Raw genomic sequence first — 20,194 nt, forward strand, 5'->3', positions numbered from 1 at the left:
TGAAGAGGCACATATAAATGTCAGACTTCCAGCTGAAATCACCACAATGAGGAGTTCATCAGCAAAGGACAATTTCTTTACTGGACTTTACTAGAATGAGCTGATGGTTGTGTGTGTGTGTGTGTGTGTGTGTGTGTGTGTGTGTGTGTGTCGTGGGTAGGGAGGGTGCTCTTCACACAAGATTAGATGTGGGCAGCGGTTCTGATTATACAAGGGTCTGTGAGGCACACGTAATCACGTCATACAGCTTAGTTTGTTACCGTCTCTTACCCTCTCTGCCAGGCTGGAGAGTTGCCAGCTCCGCTCTGTCTGGCTGCCTTTTGAAAACTTTGTGCAGCAAATGAATGCAGAGAAGAACAAACTGTTATAATGAGCATGCTGTGAAGAGGCAACCATCTCGTCTCTGAGAGCTCCAATATATGATTTTTCTCTTACAGTCTCAGTCTGTTATTGGAGTTAAAGCTGTTGGCCATAAAAGAGGCTGCCAACAGCGCAGTGAAAATACCACGCATTATCTCGCTCTTCAAAGCATCCTCTGTTGTGCACAACAGACTGATTTACATTAACAAAAAAGATGATGCTAATGCTCCAACGGGATTGATGGAGCCGGAACCTGCTGGTGTTTTTACTTATATTATGCATGTCTCTCTGGATACCTCTGAGTTGCTAATTTGAATTTACAATATTCATTCACTGCTGTCTGTCATGGATATGAGGAGCAATATCTTTGCATGGATTTTGTTATGAGAAGGGCGGATTGGAGTTAATGAATTTGCAGGATTGAGCTGCATCTTCAAATACAAGTTACAGGATCTGTGCAAACAAACTGAGAGAGGAGACATTTTAGACTTTGAAAATAATGCAGATGAAAGGAGGAATGTCAGGATGGCATATGAGTGAATGCATTCCCCTTAACTCCGTACATTGTTACGCAACAAGACTCGAAATGATTAGTCAATTAATTGATTAGTCGAACAATTTTGATACCTGTTTAAGTTGTGTTTGTCATGCTAGTAGCACAGATGGCAATGTTGGTCAGTAGTTCCACCACTTTGGTCCAGACTGAAATATCTCAACAACTATTTGATCAATTGCCGTAAAATGTTCTACTGATATTCATGGTGCCCAGGGGATGAACCCTATTGACTTTGTTGATCATCTGAGTTTTCCTCCAGCGCCACCATGGGGTAGACATTTTTGGTTTTGGAAGAACCAGAGGTGTGGACTCGAGACACAAATTTGATGACTTAAGACTCGACTTGACAAAATAAAAACAGACTTGCAACTTGACTTGGACTTTAACACCAGTGACTCTTGACTTCACTTGGACATGAGCCTTTTGACTTGAAAACACTTGATACCTTCCCCCAAAGCCAAGGATTAAAAAGTGTGTGCACTAAGATGATCAAATGCCCGGTACCGGAGGTAACTCCGACAGCGTCAGAGATTACTTTGAGGATGTTACCTGATAAACATCAACATGCTAACACTGCATTGTGAGCATGTAAGCATGCTGATGTTAGCATTCAGCTAATTCAAATATTAATATTTGCTGCTTTTCTTTGTCCTCTTTTCTAGTAAACTTTCTGTTTTGTTCTGTTGGTCAAGCAAAAATATATGAAAAGTTCACCATGGGCTCTGGGAAATTCTGATGGGCTTTTCCTTCATTTCTGACATTTTATTGACCTGGCAAAATAAAAACTGTCAAGTTAATCAATTGGGAAAATAATAGTTTTCTGGGGTAAGTGAGTACATCGCTCTTTAGCCCCAAACCCTTAACAAACTACCTGAGCTCAATCAAGTTTAAGTCATCCAATGTAACTTTACTTAAATCTGTTTGAAAAGCATTTGTTCAATTTGCGCTATAATCATTGAAAGGTACAAGGTAGACAAAACCAAGTCGAAACATACTTTGTGATAGTTTCATCATTTTACGTTACGTACTAATGTGACCTGCTGTTGTTTTGTGTTCGTTCTTCCTGTCATTCCCAGCAACAACACTCTTCTATCCTCTGTGTCTCTATTTCTCCCTGCACTATCGTTACAGCTGTGATTGACCTTTTCTGTGGCTGGCAGCCTGTCTGACGACCCTGGGGTATATGATAGCTGGAGGATAGGCTTTAATTGACGTGATAGCATTCTTGCGGTGCATAAGGTGAGGGAGAGGAGTAGGTATGGAGAAATGTTGAAAGTAGAAAGGTTAGGCTCTTGAGTGGTCTTTGTCATCTGAATTCATGAAGAGATATTTCCAACCTCGAGCAATGATGAGATAGGAGACGGCCGGAATTCGCTTCTAATTTAAAGCGCTCTTCTTTATTAAGCAGGACCACTACAAGATGACGTGAATGATCATTATTTTCTATTTTAAAATGAGGTTGCGGATCAAGTTTTTGAAAATATTCCTCCGTGAGATGCCGTGCCTGAGGCCAAAGACCACTTGTATAGTCAATTTAGGAAAGTCATTTTGAGTATCTTCAGTAGAACCGTGTTTCACCGCCTGACTGCACCTAATTGAGCTCAAGTCTTTTCTCTAACCTTTACATCGGACTGTATAGATTTCTCTCTACTTGAGCTGGAAACAAAACAGCAGTGCCAAGCCTGAGAAAATACTCCGCTGCCTGCTTCAAGTACCGCGGACATGCAACTCTTATCTCAACAGCTTGCTTATCTTTTGTAAGCTGGGACAAGATAAATCTTATTTAGTAAGGTTTCAACTCTAAATGAACTTGAGTGAATCGTGCTTCGCTTCTTTGCATTAATTCCAAAAATACATTTAATACGTTATTTGATGATTGTCATAAGCATCCGCTGAGATGAATCACAGTAGAGTTTTCAGCAGACAAGAAATATAAGTGGATCGTGATTCATTATCTCTACTGGAAGTTCATTTCCATTCATCCATCCAGAGGCTTCTACAGTACAGTACATAGTGCAGCTCATGGTGTGCACTGGTGCGTTTGTTTCCTGGCCTACATGATTGAGCCAAGTCACTTTCTTACCCTGCAGGGCATTAATGAGAGCTGAAACAGCAGGCAGCGACTTTCATTTATGGTAGTATTGTTAGCATGAAATTATGAGTTACCCAACAAGTTTTAATCCTATGTTGCTGTATTAATTGTTCATTTATCTCTTGGTATATAAATAAATGTCAAAATAATTGTATATAATGTCAAAAAGAACATTTTGAGTTTTTTTATTATGTCAAAATGGCTCACGCAAAAAAAATGTAATTAACAATCTTTGACTTTATTCACTTGGGAGAGTGGAGGACGGTGTACAGAGATATTTTCTGGCCAGTGCAGCAAGTCTTTAAAGTCTGTCCTCATTTTTCTTCCACCACTCCAAAGTGGGGTATTCCTCTCAACCACTGGCTCTTTCAGGTAACACTGCAGCTCAGTTTCAAAGCTGGATTGGGCTTCAACTGTGTGGTGAGCTGCTCCAAGAAGTTTTGCATACAGATTGTCCACAAGAGTTAGAGGGGGACAGTTCTGGACTGTCTTTTAGCTGGATCCTCTGCTTTACCAGTGTCTTCCACTGTTTTTGCCATGTCATGTGCAGCTTCTTCTTTCAGCCATTATTTTGCTTATTATTGTTGTGCCTCTGCTGAAGTGAAGGCTTTGCCCTAGTGATGGGGATGAAGGACAGTTGCTCAAGGCTTTGATGCCTGGTGAAGATGAGGTTGCAGCATGAGTTTCAGAACAGATGCACTGGGGATTACACATGAGGCAGAAGACTCTGAGTGGCCAATTTCCAGTGTCACTTCCTCAAGTGGTTCTAGTGTCTCAATCAGGTTTGACATGATTTCCCATTGTGCAGCAGATTGACAGCCGATGTGACATGCTCACTGGTAAACGCATTCAATGCACGCCACTGCTCATACATCCTCTGCAGCATGTGTAATTTTGAGTTCCAGCGAGTCTTGGATGATGTCATGATGCGCGGTGATTGGAGGCCAAGCTCCTTTTGACTTGATCTCAGCCTTTGTTTGGCCAGTACGGAGTGGCCAAAGTGACCTGCTCAGCTCTACAATGTGGAAATAATGTATGTGTCATCAAAGAAAGGGTATTACCTAAATCTAGTACACACATCCACATCTGGGAGATTCACAGTATGTCCACTGTCCTCTACTGTTTGTCACTATGCAGCTCTACTGGAGCAAACGGGAGTTAAGCGCCTCACTCAAGTTCACCTTGATGAGAGTGTCTATAGAGGTGGGGAGAACTTTCTTAAGGCCTCACTCATTACTTTCCCCAGGCAGTCCAGAAGTCAGAACCAGTGACTCTCTAATGAAAGAAAATGTCCTCTCCTTGCAGAAAGAGTTGCAGATGTCAAAGTGCCATGATGCTCCATTAAGAGTTTAATGTATCAAGTGTGTGTGTATATGTGGTGATATTGGCTGATTAATCGGCAATCACCTTTTTCCTGCTCAAAACTATCGTATGACCTTTAAAAATCAATCGGTCGGCCTCCAGTAGGTACGCTGTAAACCAACCCGTTCTCACTCCCAACTTGTCAAACACTGTTGCTTGGTAAATGCCCCTCGGCATCGGATACCACTGTTTGTGACCCGAAATTAAAAGTGACCGCTGACTTATTTTGTCTCATCAGTAGTTAGTAACATGACTTGTTAGCATCGTTAGTGCTGTGAGTCATGTCACTGAGTTGTTAGTCAGTGAAGTTAGCATCAACCGCAACCGTTTCCTAAGTGGTTGTGTTGCCTAAACCTATTTTGAAAGGACACTATGCATGTGTATATTGGCCCAGCCCTCCTCGACACGTCTAAAAGTAACGCAAGAGGGGTACCTCGTGCGACGGTCTCCAATGCCAAGCGGCGCTGACTAAGCAGCGGTATATAACAAGTTGGGAGTGAGAATGTGTTGCGTAAACCCTAAACACAGAAGTATAAATCCAGCATAAATGTGTACAGACACAATGTCCTTCCTACTGTGCCAATTCACTGACACTTTTTTCTTTTTGTGGCACTTTTGCAGAGCGATAACATATTCTATCTTTAATGCTTGTAGAACATTGCCTACTTGTATTTTGAGACAAAATTTCCGTCCAGTCTAGACAAAAAGGCCCCTGAGGAAATAAGGTCAGTTGTGATGACGACCTAAGAAACGGAGATACCCAGTTTTGACATTATTTACCATACTGTATATGGCATCTCTGAATTTCTTCACACTGTCAAGAAGGGGAAAGAGGCATGGGAGACTTTTCAGCATAATCAATCTAATCACTTTCTCTGTGTGTGATGATCCAACACAAACACCAATAGAAAGCTTAAACAGCCCCAAATTGCAGCAAACTCTGGTATCTGTATTAATTGAGATAGTCATTCCCAGAGTCAGCAAGCCCCTAACTGACACACATGCCTCTGTTTGGGATACAGACGCAGTCACAGACAAGCAGAAACACCTATACTCTCTCATTGCCTCTGTCAGTGATGGATTACTCTGAAAGAGCAATGAATTGGAAGATACAATGAAACAATGTTCATCTTGCCACAAGAGACGAGGGTTGTAGAAATAAATAGGTACCTTTTTAAACAAGGACATATAGTGAGATATATCTTTGTTTTGCTGTTTTTCTGTTTTCGGCATTCCTTAACATATTTCTTTCCAAGCAAACGAAATGTCACTTCATATTGAAACATTTGTTTATCTTCTTCAAGGTAGTTGTTCCCACTGAATATTCAGTCCCATTCATAACCCTCGCTCACTCTCCACATGGTTGTGAAACTCTTGCCCTCATAGTGCCCTTTTCAACACTAGTGAGACTCAAAAGGGTGGGTGTAGCTAGGTGGGTAGAGCGGATGGCCCTTCAACCGCAAGGTTGGCGGACACCGGTTTTTACTGTCTGCATGTTGTAGTGTCCTTGAGCGAGACATTGAACCCCAAGTTGCTCCCCAGGCGCTTTACAGCAGCCCACTGCTCCTAAGGATGGGTTAAATGCAGAGGTCAAATTCCATGCATGTACCTGTATGTATATGGCGAATCTAATAAAGTTTAAGTTTAAATATATCTGCCCAATATCAATATATGATCTGGCCATACTTTTTCATCTGTTTTCAGGTCTGTCTCGTTAAAGAGATATTAATCTCAATGAGACTTACTGAATAAATAAAGCTTAACTCACTCATTCACTCACTGCAGGCGGCAACCTTCGGGTCTGAAAAGTGAAGCCAAAGCTGAAGTGCCTTTAACTTGCATTCTTTCTAATATCCAGCAGGGGGCGACTCCTCTGGTTGCAAAAAGAAGTCTGATTGTATAGAAGTCTATGAGAAAATGACCCTACTTCTTACTTGATTTATTACCTCAGTAAACATTGTAAACATGAGTTTATGGTCTCAATCGCTAGTTTCAAGTCTTCTTCAACACAGCATGATGTTCATTTAGTAAATTATGGACCCATTTAGAGTCAAATAGACCATAAAGCAGGGTATGTTTTAGGGTGTGGCTACCTTGTGATTGACATGTCGCTACCACGGCGTTGTCCAGTCTGGGAGTTGTCCGTGTTTTTGTCTTACAACTTTAACCCTTTCACAGTGCGTTTTCAGTTCATGAAAGTTAATTATACCCTCTTTGATCACCTAAAAATGTCTTATTCCGCGTTAGGTTGTACTTAGTTCCGGCCTCTCATGTCACGTCTGGTTGCAAAAAAACAAGATGGTGACTGCCAAAATGCCGAACTCGAGGCTTCAAAATGGCAGTCCACAAACCAATGGGTGACATCAAAGTGATAACGTCCACTTCTTATATACAGTCTATGACTCACTCACTCATTACTCAAGATATTTCCAACTAATGCAACATATATCACTGACAGGATTACTCTGCAAAACCTATAAATCAGCACCAATTAAATCAGACAACTGTGTCGAACGTTATGCAAGAAACATATTTCAATCTTGTTCCATATAGAATACAAATGTGATTTTAGCAGGTAGATTGACCTCAGGAGATGACCCATGCATTATCTGAACACATATATCATCGTTCACTTGGCTGCCAAGAAGCATTGTTCACTCCCTGCATGTATGGAGGGAAGTCATGGGGATGCAAAGCCTCCGACCTCTTCTCTGGCACGCTGCTACAGCCCCTGTCATGTGGAGAAAAGTGAATAACACATCCATGCCATGCCTCGTTACCTACACTTGTGTGAACATGCCTGCATGCTCACGGGTATACAGATGCACACAGTAGCATGCAGGTATTTTATGTGCATCTTGAAAACACAAACGCATAGTGTATGAACAGGCATGACAGAGTCAGATTGAGGCCTGCGGGACCGCTCCAGGTGAGGAGTCGGTCCCGCTCTGCTAACGAAACCTTCCTGCCTTTAGTCCTCTCAGCTGGTGTACCCTTGAACTCTGCATACATCCCATCTGTGCACCCAGCTCCTCTCTGCGCTCCGCTCTGCAGCCCAGCCCTCAACTTCTGCCAGAGAATTCATTAACTGCATGTGTCATAAGTATTTATAGAAATGCAAGGCAATTCCCTCTCACCCGCTTCCAACAAACTCCTGCAGAAAGTTACAGTGCATAGACACTGAAATACTACACTGGATTTGAGATACGCTTAGTGAATAGCTGAACCTGTACTCCTTCACTTAGAGGAGCAACTGCTGTAAATCCATCCGCCTCAAAACACTAAACAAATTTCTGCGCCTGTCTTTGTAAATAATGTTAAATTGCCACATTTTTCAGCCACAGCATCATTATCCTCCACACTTCATCCTTCATTCAGCGTGTACAAATAACATCAAAGATTCCTATTTCCACTCCAGCCTTACACAAGAGAGCTTTGGAGAGACAAATTATTGGTTAATGCGGCAAAAAGCTCTTGAAATTAATTTAAGGAAAATTAGAGCAGCTTCAATTTACGTTTGATTATTTTTGACTTCTCTGAATACGGCTTGCTTTTCCCTGCTGTACGCTGCAGAGTAGTGCTCGGTTGTAAATACAGGGCTGTGACGGAGAGTGTTGAAATTGTCATTAGTGGTGATCATAAGAAGGAGGTAATTGGTATTTGTGGGTACACGGTAATTGGTGTGATAACATTGCAGACCTTGGTTTTTGCCGAGCGTTCGCCTGCTATTATCTAACAAGATCGCCGACTCAGAGAGGAAGAGCTGTTGTGTAGGGCTGAGGGTGAAGATGGAGTTGTTAGGTTAAAATCCAGAGGCAGGATGTCGGGAGTAAGAAAAAAAAAAAGATGAGTATCTCTCACTCGGGGTGCGAAGAAACGGGTTCGCCCAGCAAAACAGTGATGAGAATGAGCCGCGACGAAGACGAGAGCGTTTCATGTGTTCCCCATGTAGCGACTGCCTTTGGATATGCCTCACTTCTAATGTGAAAATCTGTTCTCACGATCCAGTTTACTGTAGCTGCTGTATTCTAAAAAGCACAGAGAGCCAAACATAACATGCATGAGTCTATCTGCTTGTTTAAACCATATTAACCGTAAAGTGATTAGGCAGAAGAAAATAACATGAATTCAATAGTTTGACACTGTGTTGAAATGGGCAGGACGAGAGCTAGTTAACGGGACGTGCTGTTGGTTTACAATACATGATGTGTTCGGACTCTATTCAGTAAAAATGATTATTTGGCAAAGGTACATTCTAACGTTATCATGATGTGTTCAAATGTAATCTTGCAAAATGCAGTTTTTGTCAAGAAACTTGAATAAATCCAGTTGTTTTCACAGCAATATAAAATAGATAATAGAGAAGGAATTATGTCTTGTTTAACTTCATAACAAAACCCAGAATGCAAACAGTAATAAATGTTGAAGAACATGGAATTTACTGTTTTACTTTTGTTTCTTACCGTGGTAATTGGAATCGAGAATCGTGGAATTTCACTGGTATTGAGTACTAATTCTGGTATCGTGACATCCCTAATTAGTAGTAATGGAAGTAGCATAGTACAGTACAGTTCAAGAAGAAACACAGCCGAATAATCTTTTTCAGTTAGATTAGTACCACTGTCTGATGCAGAGTCACAGACGTAGAGCACAATCTGCGTCAATAGGGGAGGTGCGGCGTAAACTCATCACTGGGAAATGAAAATCGTGCTCACATCTGCCACAGTGAAGTAGATAGTTGTTTACCATCCATGATAGCTCATATCTCCCCAGAGGACCAAACACATGCTCTCTCCACTCCGGCGCGGAGACGTATGGTTTCTGGAGCAAATTAATTCCCAGTTGGAGATGACTGTTATGAATGGGTTGGGCGAGAGAGATGGATGGGCTACCCATTCTTCTGCACAGCCCTCTGCTCCCAGTAACAAAGATGCTGGGGCTTGTCCTACTTTTGTGGGAGGAAAAATGTGGCTTAGTACAGTAGCTCAGGGGACTCTCCATGTGGGGCTGCCGTGTTAACTGACTTGGAGCACAGAGATACCCAGAGGAAATCTACCAACAGAGAGGATGATGCAGTGCCGTGAAGCTGTGAATTTGGGTGCTTCACATTGATCATATCCCTTCCCAGATACAGGCGTCTTGTTTGAGGAAGCCTGATACAGTGTTGACATTGGTGTGTGCATGTGTGTGTGTTCAGGCCAAGTCGGTCCCACGGCATTCAGTTTGAGACTCGTAATATTGTGTAAGGCTTATGAGCTGGTGTAGACACTTATCCTCTGTCACCCTTTCTGTCAAAAGTTTCTTTGAGCATAAAATCAGAAGCACAAGTCTGACATACAGTATGATGCCGTTATTTATCTTTCAAGCAGGGATGGGAGTGTCTAGTTGCAAACAGGTACACATCTGTAACACGATCCACCTCCAGTATCTGTACTGTTTAAAACGTATCATATACTGTATGAATGAAACAAAGAAAAAAACTTATAAATAGAATAGAAAATATATTATATGTTTTATATAAAATATGAAAATAACGTTTCGGCAAACCCCTCTGTGTATTGTAGAACAGTGTTTTGCTACGTTTTTTTCTGGGGACCCACTTTTTAAAAATGACGAACCATTGCGACACAATTCTCAATAGCCTATAAATCGAATTTGAGCATAAATGAACGTTTCTGACAATTTTATCGCCATTTCTGCATCACCTTATATTATCCTGAACAGGTAAACCAGCCGTTTCAAAGAGATATACGTTTGATAAATCAAATAAATGCATTTAGGAGCTAACAGGCTCTCGTTTTTTTCCTCTCATCCATAAAACAAACTGAATGTATGCTAGTCTTTAATATTATATTCAATGTTATAAGTCGGCTTCGGTTATCAGAACAATACGAACATTCAAGCTCCCTCAAGTGTCTCAAAGGTGTACTGCAGATATAAATGTTGAAAGACTATGGAATAAATTCTGCATATTTATTTGGCGACCCTAATAAAATCTTCTGGGACCCAGTCTTTGGGAATGACTGCTGAAGAGCATAATTTTGTCCTTTGACAAACACCCTCTAGAGGGAGGGTGACAGACTGGTGACCTTGTTGATGGTTATTTACAACAAAGAGTTTTATATTAAAATTAGATATGTACGGTTTGTAAAAAAGTAGTACATTTGTCGTACAAAATTTGCTTTTAAAGAATAATAGTTGCATGAAAACGTTTTTTTATGTTGGAGTATATTGTTGGTTGGTTATATGTCAAATACTGTATTGGAAATTGCACTTTCGTGTTTGTTTACATCAAAACCCTTCTCTCCACTTCATGCTACAGGGTTTCCACCAGAAAAGTTGTTAGGTACCGCTGGCAAGTATCTTTTGACGGGGGCCCGGCATGGGCTAGCGACAGATTGATATCAGCATTAAGGTAAGGCCCTATATTTTCTGTGACACAGATCAGGCTTTCAGAGGGTGTATCAGTTACTGAAGCTGCTTTCTGATTGCACGACGTATTCAGCCACGTAACTGCAAAATGCTCATTTCAAAAGGAACAAATATATTTACAAATATATTTACTGGCGTATTTTATTTCGTAAAACAAAACGTTAAAATCTCTTCAGCTCGTGTTAACCACGGACTTTATTTCAGGCATCTAACTAAAAACTCATAAAAAAAAAAAAACATTGACTTTGAGACGAGGGAACCAGAAGTGCTAAAATGCTAACTCATTTCCGGGTTTTAGGACTCATTCCTGCAGCACTCTACAGCAGATCATACTTTATTTCATAGATTGTGAGGATTAGACCACAGCATCAAACTTTTAGTGAAAAATATTTAGTTTTCACTTCACTTTAATGAATAAATGTTTCATTTTGGGTTCATGAATCCTTGTCAAAAGTATCTGAAGATGTAAAGAAGTCTAAAAACGCGGCTTTATTAGTTCCTGACAGGTTCACATTTCTGACAGTCAGCTTTGTGAGGCGCAAGACGACGAGACATGAATCCTCAAGAAGCCCGATCTCATCATTTCAATCTCGTCACAGCTCTGGAGTTTGAGTCTTTTTTGTCAGTGTTATATCAGGATTTTAACCACGGATTAGAATCTCAAACAGGGAACAGTGATTGACACTACATCTCACACACATACCTGCACAAAGACACACACTCCTACTGTCAAACTTTGATTATAATGAAATGAGGCACAATGTATGATGGAGACACAGGAGGTCCTGATTTTGTCTCATCAACTCAGTAGGAATCCATCATATGAAATGACGACTCTGAGGGACAGATTAGGGACTTGATTAAAGCGTACATTAAATAAACATAAACATAAAATAAACAGACTGACTTTGTTTAAGCACCATGACAATGATGTATAATTTCTTTTTCTCCTCCTTCCACATTCTTCCTCCCCATCTCTCATATCCTCTTTCATCATTCACACCCACATCCGTCCCCTGTGTTATTTTTCTTTCTTTTCTAATGATTTTATAGGATGGATGGGTGAGTGTTAGGAGAGCGCAGATGACAGTGAAAGGCAAAATGACCAAATACCTGTGCTCTGTGAGCAAGTACAACAACCCCTCAATCAGCTTATAGGACAACTGCTGCTGATGTATGCTTGAATCCCTCTTAGTCTACCTCTAGTCCGCTTTACGAGCTCCACAAGCTGCTCAGGGTCTCTATAGAGCCTTAACTACCCAACCAGGGAGAAGGAGAGATTCCCATTATGCCGCCTCACTGTCACCAGTGACTGAGGACTGGATGCCAGCTGCCTTGATGAGCACAATGGCACAATGCAAATCCTTTATGTTGTTTTATTCAGGAAACTTTACTGTCTTTTAACAATTGTTTCTTTATTCGTAAGCATAAGGAGTACATTGCGTGCATAGAAGAGACATAAAAAAAAGACGGCGGGAGAGAAGGTAACTCTAATGCTGCGTTCAGTCCATATTTCTTAAGAGCAAACAGACTGCAAAATGTAAAGCAGCACATAACTTTCCAAAGCAGAAAGCAAGGATGCCACAGATTACATCTCAACGTAAATGACGGTGATGATCACAATATTAATTTTCTAACCTGTTATCCCCCGTACTTTTCCGCCATGCATGAGAGTTTTTAGTTTTTAGTTCTAGTACATAACTTTATTCAGAGATGCACAAATGAACCTTTCCATCACTCTTCTCTACAGTAAATGTTGCCGTCATAACTACCGCCTCTTGTCAATACCAGAATCCCATTGGACGCTCATTGTGAAGGTTAATGTATTTGGGGTCAAAGCTGAACTCAGTGTAATGCGCGTCGCTCTCTCCATTGGAAATAATGGCCTCACGCCGAATTCAAACCAGAGCAACGGTGAAGTGCGGCCTGTGGCGAGAAGCCATGCAATGTCTATGATAAGCTCGGCCGCTGCTCCTGAGCTCAGCGGCCAAACCAAAAGTTGGGAAAAGATATAAAAGTGTGGCCGGAGAGGACTCACAGCCAATCAGTAAACAGATCTGTGACATGTTAACCTATGTTACAAAGAATTTCTTCCCACCTGAAATACATGAATGCGCCTCCCTGACGCAGAAAAAAATGATTATTGTGGCGAGCCGCTCTTCACAGCTGCCTGGTGTGCATTTGGCGTTATTCTGTGCAACATCAAACTTGTGCTTTTGGTGTAAGGTTATTTTAATATCCTCCAAACACAGCTTTCAAATGAATATTTAAATTTAAATCTACAGTAAAACTATCGCAGAATTGTGTGGCACAAGCACAAACTTAGATAATGTGCACTGAGCATGTACATTAATAATATCCTTAATTCCTGTACCACGATTATGTAAACTTTAAATGGAAATGTGTAAGCAACTAGCTTCTTTAATGTAAGAGTTTGTTACTATTTGAGTAAGAAGGCTGAAAAATGAATTTCTTTTCAGTTTAACATTTTCTGACATTTTGTTGTGAATTAAATCCAAGTTGTCAAATTTGAAGACAAAAATATTAAACTTCACTAAGCTCAAAGCCACAAACACACCATCCAGAGGAACTTTACTGTTACACAATGGCCTGTTTCTAGTCGGCTGCTCTCCATCTAATTATCCTTTGATGTGGAATTACATTTATCTCTACAGTTAACATTTTAGTAGTGCTCATTTCTCACAAATTTCATGAAACTACTCTCCAAAAATACAGTGACTGGTCAGTTTTGGACTCAGCTGTGTTTTTCTTGTGGACATTTAATTTCCTTCCCTGCCACACATCTCCAACAAGGAGAGCAGTGGTGTCTGTGGAGCTTTGGTTCCAGCCGGATACCACCTGATTTCACTCATTATCCTGGCTCCTGAAATAGTCAGGCCTATTAAATCACTCTTTATCAAGACCATGGTCCATTAAATCAAGGAGACTTTGAAACAGTCTCTGCGGAGAAAGTGTTTGGAACCCCTTTGTCATGCCGTTAGCTGACCACCTTGGCTGTGGGAGAAGTCTTGATGAAGATGAAAACCTCTTAGTGCAACAGTGAAGCTTTAATAAGCTTAAACCAGAGGTCACGAATGACGGCCTGATCGACTGAGCAAGTATGATTGATGATTGCTTGTATTGTGTGAGGTGCATGCTTGCATAGACTCCTGCTGGTGTTGTGACGCCTTGTCGACTTGTCTGTCAACTAGTGCTGTGTATTGGCGAGAATCTGGCGATATGATTTGTATCATGATACAGGGGTTACCATGCGATACTGTAAGTAAGACAATATATTGCAATTTAAAAAAAAAAAAAAAAAGATTTGAGGAAAATTGTCATAATATAAAGAACACGCCACCATAGAGAGCCGAAGTTCCTCCCCTTCCAGTGGACCCCATGGGACCTTATTTCTGAAAAAATATGAACGGTAGTCAACGGCAAGAGACAAATAATTTTTGAATTACAATTGTGTGTGAATTTACAAAATAATTTTGCAGTCAAGAAAGTCACAGTTTGTCGTAAGTTTGTCGTAGTATCATTTAGTTTTGGGTGAAATGTGCTCAGTGAACTACATCTCTCGTCTCGCACAATTTAAGTCACCAACACTAGCTAGCTAGCTAACTTAGCTATGTTCCACGCACAGGTGCATCGTTATCTTACCTGATTTGTTTTATCCAGCGACTCCTGGTCTTTTTATTGGCCAGGAAGCGAAAGAACAAGCAAGACCCGTTGCTGGTGTGAGTACAGTACATCCTAGTATGAAACACACAAGCATCGTAGCTTCAGCGAGAGTGACGTCACTTAGGCGACTTTTGGGTGTATAGAATTTCTAATTCCGTGTTTTCACTGTCTTATACTTCAGTATACTTCAGTTTTACAACAAATGTATTAACAAAATAATCTTTTAAATTGACAAACATCATATGTGTGATTCATGGCGCAATTCAAATGGGATCAAAAAAATATCTGTCTCTTGCCGTTGACTACCGTACATATTTTTCCCGAAATAAAGTCCCACGGTGGTCCACTGGAAGGGGCAGGACTTTGCCTCTCTATATGTATAAAATAGGAAGTAAGAAATGTACTTTTTTATGCAATCACAAGAATTAAGATCTGCATTTATCACAGTCCCTGTAACATCAAACATCATAGCACTACTTTTTGTGCAATCTGAGCCACTGTCTGCCACGAATCCCTGCATGTAAACTATTAATTAAAATCAACAGTGTTTTTGAGACTCTATACAGAATCACAAAATATAATATGGCAATACTCAAGGGATATTTTACTACACCCCTATTGTCAACTGGTTGATTGCTGTGCTATTTTTACTGTCTGTTGGTTGATTATTCTGCATCTGCATCTCTTCAAGAAGTTTCCCTCCATTAAAAACTACTTAATATTTCTTTTAGCATTAATTGGAATATTTTAAGTCATTAGGACTTGTAAGGTGTTATTTTGCAATTCATAAAACGCATCTGATTATTCTAATTAAATGCATTTTAATGTGTCAGTATCAAGCCTGCCTATGAAGTCAGGTTAGGAGAATGGGAACTCAGGGCTTTGGTTTACAATGAGGGGAAAAACCAAAAACACAAATGTTGCCACAAATATCCATACCAGCAAAACAGAACAGAAAATGCAAAATAGAGAAAACTGATTCTGAACAACTCAGCTGTTTTTATATTGCACCAGCGGCCTACTTACTCTTGCAGAGTCCTGGAGGACAACCTCTAAACAAACAGTCTTTCACCCAGAAAAAAACAAACTGTGTAAATAAATCTGGAGCTTAATGAAAAGATGGTGTGAGCGACTGAGACTTGATCTACTTCTGATCAACGATAGCATCCGTCCAACTTCTTCCCCGGGGAACTTGAGATATGGTAATCAAATTATGTAATCATGTTATGCTTAACAGAGCAAATATCCAAAGGCCTTGAAGCATCACTTCCATTTATCCAGGGTGTCTTTTATACATACAGTACAAGCGCTGCCGTAATTAGATTCACTGTAAACATGAATACCAATGCACAATTACTCTGCAATCTATAGTGTCAAACTGTGATGGGAAAGTGCCATCTGAGGGAGTATGGATGGAGACAATCTCAAGGTCTCTCTCATATGTAGTACATAAAGCAGAAATATACGGCACATTGACTCTCTTGTAGCTTTTTTTTTGTTTGATGAAGATGAGCAGCCGTGCTGAATCAGCTCGCCTCGCAGCATCTTCAGTTGCACCTTCACAGGAAGAGCAATGAGGCTGACATCCACACCTCTCAATTGCTTTTCTTTGACTGCATCAATCTTTTCCAACACTTGATACAGTAAGGTGATGCTCTGCTCACAAAAATGGACACACTTTTTTTTCACAACACAAATCAGTCCTGATAAATACATTTATTCACACACATTTATGAGACTTTTAAGACAAAACGTTGGAGAAATTTAAGACACAAGCCCAGCGTTGTATTTCTGCCAAGCAGCACTGCCAAGCTCTGATATTACCCGTGCACCAGAAGCCCAACCAGCCAACCATGAGGACGAGATCTGGCATTGTTTGTGAAACTCGTGCCAAGATATTTGATCCACCCAATATTGTATCATTGTGTGCAGATATGTAGCAATTATGCAAACATGTTATGGAAATGCCTTACGCTCCACGGATTATACTGCCACATTAACCCATTCATATAGACACACCGGTCAGGGAGAAATGAGAGGGTCAACAAATAAAAAGAGATTGGACATCCTTATCCTGTTCCCACAGCCAACTGCTTCCAGTGCTGCTACACTATAAGCCGACAAATCTTGCCGATGGACAACCGTGTGATAAAAAAGGACTTACAAGTGTATCTACTTTGAGGAAGGAAATCTGATAGCTGTGATTATGAGTGACTGACTAACGCTGCATCGCTGTCAACATCAAGAAGTGTACAGTATGAGCTTCATTTACAATTCCAAGCTAAGGCTCCCAACTCTCAATGATTTATGCCCGGAGCCTGTATTCAGAGGTCACGTCATCCACACAGTGAAATATGTAAAAAAAAAAGCAGATTTTAGAGGGCATACTTGACATTCATGTCATGTTTTACCATGTTTTACAGCAATATATACTTTGACTTAAATAAAATATGAAAAACCTCACTTAAAAATCTGTTTCTCTTCAAAAAGTTCCCTTAATCTGACAGCGTGCAGCCTCGCCTAAATTTCTCTTTTTTAAAATACAACTTTTGCACAAACATCACAATGAGATTTAAATCATGAAATACAGTAGAAAGAGCATCTGAGCATTTATTTTAAAAAGAAAGAGTTCCATGTTTATAAGAAAGCTTTAAATTTTGTATATGTATTTGTCTGTAGCTGTCTTGATATAACAAACTCCACCCATCCCCACACGATCAATACGCTATTTCCACTCTTATCTGATAAAGTTCCGGCTGTGTCACTCACAAATTCAGTCTGATTTCATATGCACCCGCACACTTAATCTCAAGGAGAAAGTGTCGTCAACATCAAGATAAATCCATCAGTTACACAAGCTAGTGTCGTGGCAAAAGATCTATTACGACAGATAGAGCGTCTGCTTTGCATTCACTGGACATTTGCTGTTAAATTAGCCCTGTCAAATGGTCGAGAAGGAGCCGTTTCAGTTCTGCACGGTGTGTAATGACTTGCATGCATGGGATGAAAAACATATAAAGTATGAGATAATTGAAACATTATGGGATGAAACATGGAAAACTGTGATTAAAAATATAAAATGTTTAATCTTTTATGTGACTTTTACATATCTTAACTCAGTATCACAGGCTTTTTCATTGACCCTTAACAAACACAAAAGGCAGACAAGAGCTGCCGACCGCCTTTTCATGCATTTTCAATGAATACCGCTGCTTGAGTAATATATCATGAAATATTAAATTGTGGTCTTTAATGCTCCAGAGTACTGACTCAGGAGTGGTCTTTTATTACATAATCAGTTGTCTGGGAGCTGAGGTTTCTCTGTCAACCAGCAATGCAGAACACGCAGAAGAGGCATTAAAGGTCTCATTGATAACATTTTTATGTAGATGAGTAAGTTTTAAGAAATAATACATGTACATCTCAGGATGCACCGATCCATCTTTTTCAATCCCGCTAGCTATACCTGGGCTTTGGGTCTCGGCCGATACTGAGTACCGATACCAGTGTTTGATTAATAAGCTGTATGCCTCGCTGTGTGGAAGTGACTGGGATCCTTCTTTTATGTGTAAGGCTTGACTTGAACATTACTTTCTTAACTTTGTGAAACAAAAAGTGACAAATAAATACATAGATACAAATGACGTGAATTGTTATTTGTTATTAAAATAAGAAATCGCACACCAGCAACTTGGTAAAAAATCTTCAAAATTAGAGGTAGGAATGTGATTCAAGTGAAGTGAAAATTTCTAGTAAATAATGTATACAGTATATATAGTATATAAACATAGAATTGAATTGAGTAGATCGGCCACATTGTCACCGATACCCGATCCAACTATTTGAGTCGGTATTGGCCCGATATCCGAGCCGGTATCGGTATCAGTGCATCCCTAAATACATCCACAGAGCTTTAGAAAGGTGCCGAATAAAAGTAATTATTTTCCACAGAACAATTATTATGATTATGAATTAATCATTTGTTGGCGGGTCGAAAATGAATGTTTTGTTTATCTCTGTGGAAGACATCTGACTGTTTGGTTTCCACTTCTAACAGGGTTTCTAACAAAGTGTGACATCTCCTGGCTGAATGTCATCAATGTTATCAATAGCACCTTTCATTTAATATTATTGTTTTGCACTATAAGCTCATTGTTGTTCAAATGACAAGGTTGTGATTATATTGTACACAGTGTTGGAAGCTCTGCAGAGCAGTAACATATATACTACCAGATATCTTGTCATATTTTGAACATTTTGTACCATCTTGTCCCAATTTGTTTTGGAGTTGAGTTTCAGTCTCCAGATGCACGATGCAACTCAAAGTGCCTTAGTTAGTACTGTAGTTTGCTGTGTGCAAAACTGACGTCAAAGTGCATGACGTCACGTGAGCATAAGCATGTTGTTAGGAAACTAATGGTTTGTGTGGAGGCTGCTCTCATTAAACCTCCTGTTTACATTGGCCATGCGCCTGCACGTGCAATAGTCGCGCTACAGCAGCTCTCTCTCTCTCTCTGTTTGTTTTTCAGTGGACGTAATGTAGTTTATAATGGAGCTGACTAAGGTGCATTAGTAGTTCCTTATTCATCCTTTTAAGCACATTTTGTCCGCTTTTCCGAGCAAACGTCCCTTAGTTAGAGGTAAGAGGTCATTTTGTTGCCCATTCTCCAAAAACACCAAACATGTCACATTGCATGCGTAAAATCTCTACTTGACATGAACTAGTGCGTCCTGCTCACATCACTTCATAATATGTTCTATCACAACTAAAACAGGAAAATGAACAAGCAAAAGAAAGAGAGTCTGTGTCTTACCTGTAAATGCCCCTGGTACATATTGAGACACACAGTCAGTCGCGGATCTCTCCGTCAGCGGATCTTTATCAGACTTCTTCCAGACTTGTGAAGCAGACAGACAGTCAGACTGACAGGAAAAAGCTGGAGCGGAGTTTTGTTTCTGGAGGAGGACACGGAGCGGAGCTGTCCTCTCCTCAGGTGCTGAAAGCTCACACTTTGCGCTCATCCAGGACGTCTGTGCGCGCTGCCGCTGGATGGTGACAAGTATACAAGCCTTTACAGTCCTTGCAGGGAAAATAAACAAAACAAATCATCAGTCTTCAATCCAGTATGTCTCCTCCTCTCACCTCGCCTCTGTCTCCTTGTCTCCTCTCCTCCTCTCTCGGCTGCTGTGCTCTAAATGTTTTGACGCTCCTCGAGGTTTCCTTCTCTTCTTATAGAGCGCTCCTCTTCCTCTTCCTCTGGTTGCTAACTGTGACCCAGCCCTCCGGTGGTGCCTCCTCCAGTGCTGACGCGCTCCACAAGGAGGCACACAAGAACATGTCATCTCACACTTCAGAGCATTTTCACAACACACATGAAGTGTCCAAAAAATGTACGTTTAAAACAAATTTAGTTTGGAAGTGTCCATTTGTAGTTATAAAGCACATATTTTACTTTGTGTCCTGCAAACAACAAAAAGCAAGTAGGGATGAACCGATACCGGATCGGATATCGGGCCGATACTGACTCAAATATCGGCATCTGTGACAATGGGTCCAATCTACTCAATTAAGTTCAAGATTCAGGAATTCAGGATTCAAGATTCAAGCCCTTTATTGTCATTGTGTAGTACAACGAAATTAGATTGTGACAAACCCATCCCATAGGTGCTAATGAAAAGATAATACAATAAAAAAAGAGCTAGTGCAA

The 20,194-nt window shown here is 40.5% G+C and overlaps 1 protein-coding gene across 1 annotated transcript in view; it reads right to left on the reverse strand.

Moving 5' to 3' along the window:
• pex5la (peroxisomal biogenesis factor 5-like a) overlaps nucleotides 1–19,704 on the reverse strand; it is a 109,074-nt gene extending 89,370 nt beyond the window's left edge. Inside the window, exons 1-2 of the mRNA XM_037771316.1 lie at nucleotides 19,630–19,704; nucleotides 19,301–19,532 (exon numbers count right to left, since the gene is read on the reverse strand). Coding sequence (XP_037627244.1) covers nucleotides 19,301–19,321 — 21 coding nt within the window. The 5' untranslated portion in view covers nucleotides 19,322–19,532; nucleotides 19,630–19,704. The remainder of the gene's footprint in view (nucleotides 1–19,300; nucleotides 19,533–19,629) is intronic.
• Between the last annotated feature and the right edge of the window lie 490 nt (nucleotides 19,705–20,194).

The sequence above is a fragment of the Sebastes umbrosus genome, chromosome 5 (genome assembly GCF_015220745.1).
Source record: "Sebastes umbrosus isolate fSebUmb1 chromosome 5, fSebUmb1.pri, whole genome shotgun sequence".
Taxonomy (NCBI): domain Eukaryota; kingdom Metazoa; phylum Chordata; class Actinopteri; order Perciformes; family Sebastidae; genus Sebastes; species Sebastes umbrosus.